The 11,873-nt window shown below is 49.1% G+C and overlaps 1 protein-coding gene across 2 annotated transcripts in view; it reads left to right on the plus strand.

Moving 5' to 3' along the window:
- The window catches only part of LOC144094841 (uncharacterized), a 267,610-nt gene that overhangs the window by 252,615 nt on the left and 3,122 nt on the right, over nucleotides 1-11,873 (plus strand). Inside the window, exons 1-2 of one of the 2 annotated variants that reach the window (XM_077628727.1) lie at nucleotides 469-799; nucleotides 5,082-5,411. In XM_077628727.1, coding sequence (XP_077484853.1) covers nucleotides 566-799; nucleotides 5,082-5,411 — 564 coding nt within the window. In that variant the 5' untranslated portion in view covers nucleotides 469-565. Of the gene's footprint in view, nucleotides 1-468; nucleotides 800-5,081; nucleotides 5,412-11,873 lie in introns of those variants that run through there. The other variant, XM_077628726.1, reaches the window with a different exon arrangement.

Consider the following 11,873-nt stretch of genomic DNA (forward strand, 5'->3'; position numbering starts at 1 on the left):
TCGCAATTTTATGAGCTTATGAGACAGACCGTCCACTTGCAGTTTCGCATAGTAAATTCCTACTTCCGGCTCTTTCTGAATTCGTAGCCTCCGCGAATATAAGCGACTCCTACAACAGCTAACTTCTTGCTCTATAATCGGTCCACATGGGATTTCGAGTTTTTGTGTGTGTTTTGTTTGATGGTATCTGGTCAATGAAATTGCATAGCCAGGCCTGGGGTGCAGCCAGAACCGACGACGCACTCTCTAACCAGAGGACGATTTGGCCACCCACCCTGCTGTAGTGTTTCTGGTTTGTCCATAGGGACAAACCAGTTAACCCACTGCCTGACTTTATTTACAAGATGATACAGATATTCTGGAATTTGTCTTTCCTCTCCATTCATACCCCTTTTTACGTGCGGTGTAGCAAACTGGGGGTGTGTCTGGTCAATCTCCCTAGCTTACTTCCTTCTCTTTATGAACACAACACGCGCGCGGCAATTGACTGCATGACGACCGTGTAACGCAGGAGCACATTGAGAAGGACTGCAAGTACCACGAGGTGTTCTGCCCCAAATGCGGGATGAGCGTGTCACAATCGAAGATCCTGGAGCACTGCCTGAGCTCGTGCGTCGACGGCACCATTGTGGCCACGCCGAATGATAGCGGTTCGGTGCTGGAAGACCTGCGGATAATCAAGCAGAACGTGGAAGACGGGATGGTCGGAATAACGCGCAAAAAGTCAGTTGTTCAGGATAAGGTCAACGGCCTTGTTGAGTGCCTCGACAGTTTCACCATGCACATGAAGAGTCTTCAAGTAAGTAAGAAAAATTGCTGGTGGCCTAGCTCTGTTAGGCCAGGATATACGTAGCGAAAGCGTGGAGACTTCTGCATCGGAAGAGTGCATTCTCTAGATGCGCCTTTATTCACGGGCAAAGAATGAGCAGTCGTGGCGGAGTGGTAGCGTCTCCGCCTTAAACGCCGAAGGCCTTGGTTCGATCCCGAGCCTCAGCGCACTTTTTTTTATTCAGTAAGTGTGTGCGGGGGGTTTCAGTGGCTCCTATAGATGCCGCCACCGAATACTTTGGTTAGCGGTTGAGCGTATGCTTTGTTAAGGCGCGTTTATACTCCGGCGTAACGTGCACGCGCCAGCTGCACGGCGACGTAACGGCGGCCAAAGCGAGACGCTCTATACTCAACTGCGCTTTACCGCCGACATGCAGCATGTCTCTATTTCGCGACGAATGCGCCAACCGCCGCCGGCCCGGCCAGAGCGGTTCGACTCCGCGGCGAGGCGCGCGTGGCGACGTCATGTGCCTCCTAGGAGCACCGCCACGACGAAATCGCAAGTTCGCGGTCAGTAAAGCTTGCGCTTTAAAATTTACGACTCAATCCTCACGTTTAGTTGCTTTTGAGGGCTTTCCACTCATCTCAGCATTATAAACTTTTGTCAAAGCGTAGACATGACAGCGTAGTAGTATACCGGTTCACCGGACGCCTCCTGCTCTGCACGTTATGGTATAGGAGGTATACGGAGGAGACACTTACCTGTAAACCAATATACCACGTGTTCAAGGGAAGATTTTGAGTAATTTTAAAAAATACGCTTTTCAGGTAAAAAAAAATATGGCTATTCCAGCATAGTATTACCGGCGTTGGCGGACACCAGAAAATCTGTGCATCGTTTTAGTAGTAAACTGGTGAACTAAATTTCAATAACTAACTGTTTAATTATTAGAGCTAGGCACCTAATTGCAATTAGAGATTTCTAGCAGCTCGTTAATAATAGCCATACCACTTTTTAGAATTTAGAAAACGCGATTACCGTTGGCACTGTGGCGTGCCAAAATTTGGCTTTTTTGACAAGTTATATGCACCGGAAAGGTTGCTTTTCCTGCACGTTTTTCGAAAGCGAATGTATTTTGGCATGATACAGTCTGATGTTGTCGAGCTACAGAGCCGAGGATAACCGCATTCTAGAAATTCTAAAAACTGATATGGCTATCACTAGCGGCCAGCTACAAATCCGCGACTATAGGCGCCTAGCTCCGATAGTTAATAACTTCATTATAAAAAAAGTTAACCAGTTCACTACTTAAAATGATTCACCGGTTTCCTGGTGTTCGCCAACACTGGTCACATTATGCCACAAAAGCCGTATTTTTATCCCAAAAAGCATATTTTTGAAAATTACTTGTCTTTCCTGAAACAACTGGTATGTCTACTCTAGCACATGTCCGCTATGCTAAAGGTCTCTATTGCTGGCACATGGAAACAGTTCGGTTCGGCTACGACCAGTGAGGTGCATGCGCTGGTCTCGGTGACCTACACGTCGCGCGGATCTCATGTCTTACGATAATCAGTTGGGAGGAAAGGCGCAGTAACTGTCTCACTCTCGGTGGACACCTCAACAGCGCAGTGTTAGAAGAGACGCGGGAGGGAGTCGAAGAATGAAGATAGAAACAGCGCCGCAGTGGAGGGTGTTGAATTAATTTTGACCTCCTGCGGTTATGTAACTTCCACTGAGAGTCGCACAGCACGCGGCTGTTTTTTTCCATTACACCTCGCGAGAGGTAATTAGTTGGGCGAGTTGGTGACGATATTCTATGACCACAGCGCGACAAACGGGACTTAGAACAAGGAAACACTCAGGGGCACAACGAAGCACTGTGTTGTGTCCCTGAGTTTCCTTCTTCTATGTTCCGTTCGTCGCGCTATAATCATGGATATTCCACGGCCGCAGTGGTCCCGTGCCCTCGCGCTCAGAAGACGAGCGCCTTTAGCTGCACTCCTCCGCATGGTATTTTAAAATGGAAGCGGGCTAATGAAACCAGCCTGAGTGTCCTTGAAGAGCAGCTTTGTCCGGCAGCATTCTTCTTCGAAACAATAATAATAATTGATAATTGGTTTTTTGGGGGGGAAAGGAAATGGCACAGTATCTGTCTCATATATCGTTGGACACCTGAACCGCGCCGTAAGGGAAGGGATAAAGGAGGGAGTGAAAGAAGAAAGGAAGAAGAGGTGCCGTAGTGGAGGTCTCCGGTATAATTTCGACCACCTGGGGTGTTTAACATGCACTGACATCGCACAGCACACGGGCGCCTTAGCGTTATTCCTCCATAAAAACGCAGCCGCCGCGGTCGGGTTGGTGCTGGTAGTGGTTTATTAAAAATAAAAGTAAAAAGGAAGGAAGATATATTTGCTAGCCCCGGCATCTGCCATCGATACTGAAGCACCTGAGCTGGGGCAGCGGAAATAAAGGATAGCAGGCAGAATGGAGAAATGAAATGAAAGAGGTGAGGGGCAGGAAGAGAGGATAGGGGGAGAAGTAATATGTACAAACTATTTACACTATAAGAAATGTGTCCGCCCCGGTCGGGTTCGAACCCGGGAACTCCGGATCAGTAGTCGAGCGCCCTAACCGCTGAGCCACCGCGGCGGGTTATTCTTCGAAACAAATTGACCGTACATTTAATCATCACCATTTCAAAACACAAAAGCCGCGATTTCCAAATCAACAAGTTCCGCAAGAGTGCCATTTTACAGAACAAAGTTAGCATACACTATTCAGAAACTTTCAAAAGCTAACTGATTGCTCTGTGACATAGTAATGACTTACCTGCATTATAACTCTGCTTAAAGGGATCTATTTGCTCCAGTAGACTTCTTATCATGTCGTTAACAAAAAAATTTCTAATTTTTTATACGTGTTTCCTTAATGCGTGGTCTTCAAGACTTTATCTGTTTGCTCGTACTTGACTTGGAATAGGTGGATTGGTTTGGTAGAGGGACGCCGTAGTGAAGGGCTCCGTAAATTTTCACCAGCTGGGGTTCTTTAACGTCGATCAGAATACGAGCCTCTAGAATTTCACCTTCACCGAAATTCGACCACCGCAGCCAGGATCGAACTAGCGTCAGAAGCCGGGCGCCATAACCACTTAGCCATCACGGCGGCTGATTTGGAATAGAAAAAATAACGTATATTATTGCTTAATCTGTTGTGTTTCGTCACACTATAATTGTAGAAATTTCATAGCGGTTTTTTTAGGGGCTACGTCTCGCTATATTCAAATGCTGGAACTTCTGAGGATTGTAAACAAACAAACAGCAAACGCGTACGGGCCGCTTCGATCGGAACGGTAATGACTAAGAAAAGGGCTTAAACCAGCGTTATAACACGCGTCTTATCCACTCAGCTGGCGATGGGAGTAATGAAGGTGTGAGAAAATAAGACGACGACGTCCGGTAAACGGCACGTTTACTTCACGCACCGCCCTAAAGCACTGATCCTGCCGTAGCCAGTTGGACCATGTACCCATTTAGATTATTAGTACAGCCTCATGTTGACGGATATCGGCCTTTTCGCAATCCTATGCTGTTATTCCGCGGTGGCGTGCAGTTCGCTGAAGAATGCGCGTTTTGATATATTAACTGGAAGGATATTGCAGCTTCACGTAGCGAATGTAGCTCACGCGATGTTGTAAATTGCTATACTGATGAAAAAAAGAAGAAGCAGAAACAACATTTCTGTAACAACAATGCTTTTGGTTCCCTTTTTAAAACTTTATTGATTTTGATGGCGGATTAGCAAATGTAGTGCCGGTCAAGCACTACAATGCCCACGAGATGATGTTCTTAATTTGTTTTCCAATAGAGTTTGAACTGTAATTTTTGAAAGCTTAGAGAGCCAAAAAGACGCGAGACAACAAAGGAGAATCACACACAAGCCCGAGTGATTTGCTTCTGTGCCCTGCGTCCTTTTTCACGGTAAGCTTAACAAACACGCACTTTCGTCAACTGGCTCAGATCGCTATCATGGACCACACTGAGAAGCATAGGAGCAACGTAGATCTATGTGCATCTCTACGTCCGTCCATTAATTTAGCTCAGGTCCGTGTACTGTGCGATGTCAGTGCGCGCTAAAGAACACCAGGTGGTCGAAATTATCCGGCGCGCTCTATTATGGCGTCCCTCATAGCCTGCCGTTCCGTTATGTTAGGTGGTCAGCTGACCGTGAAGGGCATAGGCTCACTGCGAAGGCGTGACATGCTTTCAGGTCGCGGTGAGCGCTTCTTACATGAGACGGCGTGCTCCCGCAGGTCGTACTGCACGAGAGCATTGCCACAAGCCAGCTGGCCAAAGTGCACCTGCCATCGGCGGCGGACTCCGAGGGGCGCGGCAGGTCACCAGGAGGGAGCGGCACTGTGGACAGGGTCTATGTGTGCCTCGGACAGATCTACAAGCGGAAGTCTTCGCTGTGCACCGGCATGACTGCGCGCGAGCTCACTCCTGCGTTCAACCTGGCGGGGTACTCCACCATGCTGGAAAGCAAATTCGAAATGAATGACGGGCACATCTCCCTCGCCCTTGGAGTGGTGTTCTGCTCCGGGGGCTGGGACAGCTTCGTCACGTGGCCCTTCAGCCGTCAGGTGAGTGTGCTGGTACTTAGGAAGTCGTTCGCGGGATTTTCAGAGCGAGGGTGTAGTGTTAGACAGCAGTCAAGGCATTCAGAAGGAGATTTTACTTCAATACGATAGCAAGGCGGGCGAGTTGGTGATACATATTTGAAAATATGTATCAGCGCTTGTCCTGTGTTTTCTACCCTAAAGTCCCCGTTTTCTGCGCTGTATATTTTCAAAAAGAGATTTTACTTGCATGCCATTCGAGGTCATGTGCGATAGCACCTGGGAATTAACGGGAGAGGGAGATGCTCTGCAGGCCAGACATTCTGACAGTTCTTCTGAAGACCGCATTGTGCTTGCACATACAGCTAACAAGGAGAAATAAAAAGTACAGCCTTTTTCACACTCGGAGAAACTGAAGAGAGCTGCCGCCATGCTTTGCGAAGCGTGGTGGTGGTGGTGAAAAACCTTTATTTAATGAAAGAGGTGAGGCTCTTTAAAGAGCCCCGCAATGGGTGGAGTCCTTACTCTGGGGCCCCATTGGTCGAAGCCGCCAGCTTAGCCCTCTTGACCAAAGCCTTTTGGGACTGAAGGTCCGAACAGCCAAGCAGGGCCGCCTCCCATTCCTCTCTGGTAGGGTTGGGGTGGGGGGAGAGAGCTGAGTTGCGCTGGCAAGCCCAAACCATGTGGTAGGTGTCAGACACCTCCCCACAGTGTTTGCACCTGCCAGTGAACGCGGGATCGGAGTGTTTTAGTGCTGCCGGGAACAGCATTGTGTTCGTGAATAATCGGAGTAAAACGCGTTCGTTTGCTTTCCCCAGTCCATTTGCAGGGGCCAGGTGGAGGCGATGCCTATCCTTATAATAGGATGTGATAGATTTGAAGGAGAGTAAGTAGCTACCTTCAGGCTCCAGGTGCTCAGGAGCCAATGGGAACGCCCGGTGAATGAGTGCTCGGGCCGCTGCGTCTGCAGCTTCGTTTCCTGCTAGGCCCTGATGGCCCGGAGTCCAAACCAGGCAGCGGGGTGTAGGATCGGTATCCCGGCTGCAGTTCCTTAGTATTCGTTCAGCTAGTGGAGTTATCCAGCCAGCCTCATAATTGCGACATGCCGAACGCGAGTCTGTTATTATGTGTTTGGATTTTGAATCAGAAGCAGCTAGGGCGATGGCAACCTCTTCAGCTTGTGTTGTGCCCGGGACTCAAAAGGAAAGCCCATCCACCTGTATTTCTTTATGTATGACCGCGGCCATGTACCACCCACCGTGGGTAGGCCCAGCTACATCTACGTAAAAGACACCATGTTTGTTGCCATAGTGGTGCGCTAAGGCTTCCGCCCGAGCCTGACGACGACCACTATGATCCTCCTTGTCCATCTTAGTGGGGAGGGGTCGAACTCTGACGGTGCGTCTCCAGAGTTCGGGCACTCGGACCCGCTCCTGAATGTGAAAATCATGTCGGATGTGAAGGCGGGCTAGCAAGTGCCGACCCGACTTCGTTTGGGCTAGCCTCGTGTATTGATTTGTGAGATGGGCTTCCTTGAGTTCCTGAAAAGTGTTCACCGCTCCCAATGCAAGAAGTCTCGCATTGGAGGTGGACACAGGAAGGTCAAGTGCCCTCTTCATCATTTTGCGGAGTATTACCTCAACTTTGTCTTCGTCGTGTTTCCGCAAGGGTAGATAAGGGACCGAATAGAGGATTGGGCTGATTACGAAAGCATGGGCCAGCCGCACGGCATCCCTGCTTCGCAAACCCCCTCTCTTGTTGGAGACGCGACGGACCATACGGCCTACTTGGTCTCCAACTTTGCGGAGTTTGTGCAATGTTGTGTCTACTCTTCTTTGGTTATGGATGAAGAGCCCGAGTATTTGAATCTCTTTGGCCTCGTGTATGGGGCCACTTGTTAAGGAGAGATGTATTTGGGTAGTGTCCTTAGGGGAAACGGGGCGGAAGCTCTCCCCGACAGCCGGGGAGCGGAGGAAGAGGAAGACGAAGATGTTGTACGACCTACTGTCGCCTCAGCTCTGTTTCCTTGCCTAATTTTGCCGAATTTACCTTGTTTTATTTTTGATATTTGCGGTCGGCAGCATCTTCAAGGTGGTACTGTCCCTATGGGAAGAGTATGGCTGCTCCGCCAGCAAGCCTAATGGGACCATGTCAATCTAAGGACGCTGGCTTGGAAAAGGCGGTCATGGTTTCCCAGGCTGTGGGGCGACCAGGACGTGGAGACGACCACTCGTCCAGAGAGACCTCATCGTTCAGTGGGGATGAGTCAACGATTGTGGACGGTGACGAGTCAGTGGCCGATATGGCTCACATGGACAACGAAGGCTTAACAACGCACGGTCGGGATCCCGGTAGTGGTTGAGCCCACAGAGAAAGGAGTTGATTTAAGAGAGAGCAATGCCATCCTAATTTTCGCGGCCATTCAATCACTGCAGGGACCTGCTCCGATTCGAAGTCGGTTCACAATGCACCGGGCTCTTCAGCTGGATGTCTCCACGGAAGAGCAGGTTGACAAGCTCCTGCAGAGCTCTCAGATTTTTGGCATCAAAGTTAACGTGCGATGGCCCCATTCCTACATGAAGAACACCTGTGTTATTAAGGGTGTACCAAAGTGGTACTCAGAACGCTACCTACTTGATCATTTGAAACCACAAGGTGTTCTGCGCGTGAAAGGACTTGTGCGTCGTGTGGAGTCTCCAGGAAACGAATGTGCTGCGAAACCTACCAACTCTATATCGTGTTGACATTCGCTCCCAACTCAGAGCGCCCCGAAAAAATTGATATATGGGATTCAAAAAACACGCAGTTGCCGACTTCACTGAAGCTCCTCCACTGTGTTTTAGATTCAACGCTTTGGGCACGTGGCCAAAGTTTGCACAAAGGATCGACGCTGTAAGCGGTGCGGAGGCGACCACGACTTTATGACCTGCAAGGCCGATTTTGCTTGCGCCAGTTGCGGTGGTGATCATTTAGCGAGTTTCGGAGGCTGCCCCTTCCGTGTGAGCGCTCTGAACCATCGAATATCCTTTATATTGCTGGTGCCAAAACCCAACCGACTGAGACGGCCGTCCAAGGATTAGACGAGTTCCCAGTGTTGGAGTCTGATGTTGTTGCGTTACCCAACAATGTCCCACGAGACCTGAGTCCAGCAAGATGCCAAGGCCCAGTGCGCGCGAGTCGGTTGTTCGACCTCCAGCAAAAAGTGCTCATGTTCCTGAGCGACCGGATCACAGCCAGACTCGATGGCAAGGGAAACTCTCATATGCACAAGTGACAAAAAAACCAGCTACTGTAGCCAAGAATGTGTCCCCGTCGGCATCTTTTGTCGATGTTGTAGTGAGTGCGTTGCGCAAAATAAGGAGCTCAAAAATCAAGGTATGTCCGACCTTCTTCATGTTTTGTTTGGGGCCCTTCCTTCATATGATCTAGCGATGGCGCCTGGCAACCTGAAGAACTTCCTACAGCTGGTGCTTTATTTTCAGTCCCTAATTACCATCTTCGCAGGGAACTTCCTTGCGATCTAATATTGATGGGGCTAAACCTCGTGGATCTCATATGCACCGAAAAGGGCTGTTTATATTGCAATAGAGCTGCGCTGAGATTTTAAGTCAGTTAGCTGAACTAAAACTATTCTTGAAAGAGACTTGTATTCCAGTATTGGCCCTGCCAGAAGCTCGCCTGCCAAGCGGGAGATGTTTGACTGAATATGTCGCTCATAAAAACTGCAGCATAAAGTCATTTAACGCAGGAAGTGCCGCGCTTTACATAAGAAGGGAAATTCCACATGTTTCTCTAAGCGTTACCGATCTTTGCACGGATGACATTGAGGTAGCGGCTGTGAGAATACAGCTCGGTTTTTGAACCCTGTCTGTTGCATCCGTGTACGTGTCCCCGAGGATGAAGGTAGCAGTGGATTTGTTTCTACAGCAGCTCTGCGACCGCTGCCCAGCTCCTCGAATCATCTGCGGTGATTCCAACGCCCATCATGCCGTCTGGGGTGACAGGAACACGGATTCCCGTGGACGCATGCAAACTCGTAGGCGTTATTGACAGTTTGGACCTGTGTGTTGAAACTGACGGAAGCCCCACTTTCTGCCGGCCTCCAGCCTCAGCGACAGCTATAGACCTGACACTACAATCACTTGACGTGCGCGTGAGGTGGTCAACAGCTCCTGGCCGCATGGGAAGTGATCACTATGCGATTTTTGTGTTGGCTGCCGACTTTCGTATGCATGGTCCTAAATCTAGCAATGTGGTCAACTGGGACAAATAAAGAGAGCACCTAGAACGTGTTTCTGGTGATGTTATTGACAAAATGATTTCTAGTAAGCTGGCAGCAACTACGACGGTCAAGTTACCTGATCATTTTCCGGCCCCCGATTTAAAATTCAGGAACCTTTGCGCAGCGAGAAGGGCGGAGCTCCAACTCATCTGGAAGAAGGACTACAAAGACTTGAAGGCGACCTTCAATAGGCTCACTTCTGCCATTCGACGGCACACGAACAAGCTCTACAGGTTTCAATGGGCCTAATTCTGCGCTAGTTTGACTGTGTTCTCACCGATGACGAGAATATGGCGAGTTATTGTCAACCTTGCTGGAGAATCTCGCCCTTCGAACCCTTTTGAATCTCTTGCAATACGGAAGGAAAAACCTATTGCGTGCTTGGCAGAGGAATTTGCAGACGCACTCGTACGTGCTAATTCTGGAATAGATATATATACGCCACCTGCTTCCTCCAGGTCTATCATGGACGTCTAGTTCACGCTTCGGGCGCTTCAGACTGCGCCTCAGTTACCTGCGGCGCCGGTGTGCACCTGGTCCCGACGGCATCACAAATCAAATGCTGAATAATCTGCCCTTGGAACCTAGGAAGGAGCTCCTCAACTTCATCAATCGAGTTTGGGAGACTGGCGATGTTCCTCCTTCATGGAAGGTGGCCGATGTAGTTCCAGTACTGAAGCCAGGCAAAGACATGACGGACCTGGCCTCGTATCACCTTGTGTCATTGACTTCCGATGTAGCTAAGTTGATGGAGAAGCTGGTAATGAACACTTATCGTGGTGGCTTGAGGACAGCAAGGCACTGCCAACATGTATGATAGGATTCCGCCGAGGTCTTAGTGCCCAAGATATCGTTTTAGACATTAGTAACACTGAACACCAGAGAGATTTCGGCCTTTCCACCTTAGCCATTTTTCTTGTTGTTGCGAAAGCTTACGACAACGTGCTTCAGAGCTCAATTATAAACAGTTTTCAAGGCATGGGCATGCAGGGCCATATGTTAAGATTCATTTACAAGTTTATTAGTCATCGCGCGGTTCGTGCAGGGTTAGGGATTACCTTAAGCACCGAAAGGGTTCGATCACGAAGTGTGCCTCAAGGAAGTGTTCTTTCCCCCTACGCCCTTTAACATCGTAATGGCTGGCCTTCCCGATTCGTTGCAAAAAAATTTCAGGCAAGTGCGAATGTCAATATATACTGACGACATCTGTATTTGGATTACTGGCTACCAACACAAGCGGTTAGCCCTGATAGCTCGACAGGCTCTACTTTCGTCACAAGCTTATCTTCAAGGTGTGGGATTGTCTCTGTCAGTGGAAAAATCCGGCTTTGTTTTGTTTTCAGGTGTAGGAAGATGTCAAGCGCGGTTGAAGGTAGACTTCGGTCAATCTTGCATCCGTCAATTCAACCGCACGCGTTTCCTGGGCGTCATTATTGACTCGCGTCTACAGTGGAGAAAAGCTGTAGACGCGATTGTTTCATCTATGTCTTCGTGTCTCAATGTGATCCGTAGAATTGCACGTGAGCAATGGGCAAACCATCCTTCTTCAATGGTAAAACTTCATGAAGTGCTGGTGGTCCACTCGCATAATGTATCAATTGCCTTTAATTTCCCCCCGGCATCACAGCTTCAACGTCTCGAAGTTGTCCACAGAAAGGGCATCAGAAGAGCCCTTGGAGTTCCTCAGGCGGCTGCGAATAAGGCAGTACTTCATGAGTCTCTATCGAAACCTCTTAACCTTGTCGCTTTTCAGAGACTACTAATGCATCTTGGCCGCCTAGAAGAGACAGTAGCTGGGCGATCCCTTCTCCAGCGGCTCTGCAAGAGATTTGAGTCGAAGGCTTACTTGGCACTCAATACTCTTAGTTCTTTAGGCCTTAATGTCCGAAGGCAAAGAAAACGTTTGAAACCCCCTTGGTTTTTTTTTACCCTCGACTGTAAGGTCACAATTCCCCATGTGAGCGCAAAGCCCAGCTCTCCTTTGGCAGCAACGCGTTCGCTCGTACTTGAACATTTGGAAACAGTATGCCCACCATCTTCAAATTTTCACGGATGGTTCTGTGGAAAAGATCAAACAAGCTACCGCAGCGGCTTTTTACACTTCTTTTTTGGACCGTAAGTGGTCCCTACTCTTTACTGCTGTCGTATCTTCCACAACGGCTGAAGGTGTTGCTATTGGGGGGGCTTTACGGAAGTTAGGGTCT

The sequence above is a fragment of the Amblyomma americanum genome, chromosome 6 (genome assembly GCF_052857255.1).
Source record: "Amblyomma americanum isolate KBUSLIRL-KWMA chromosome 6, ASM5285725v1, whole genome shotgun sequence".
Classification (NCBI taxonomy): domain Eukaryota; kingdom Metazoa; phylum Arthropoda; class Arachnida; order Ixodida; family Ixodidae; genus Amblyomma; species Amblyomma americanum.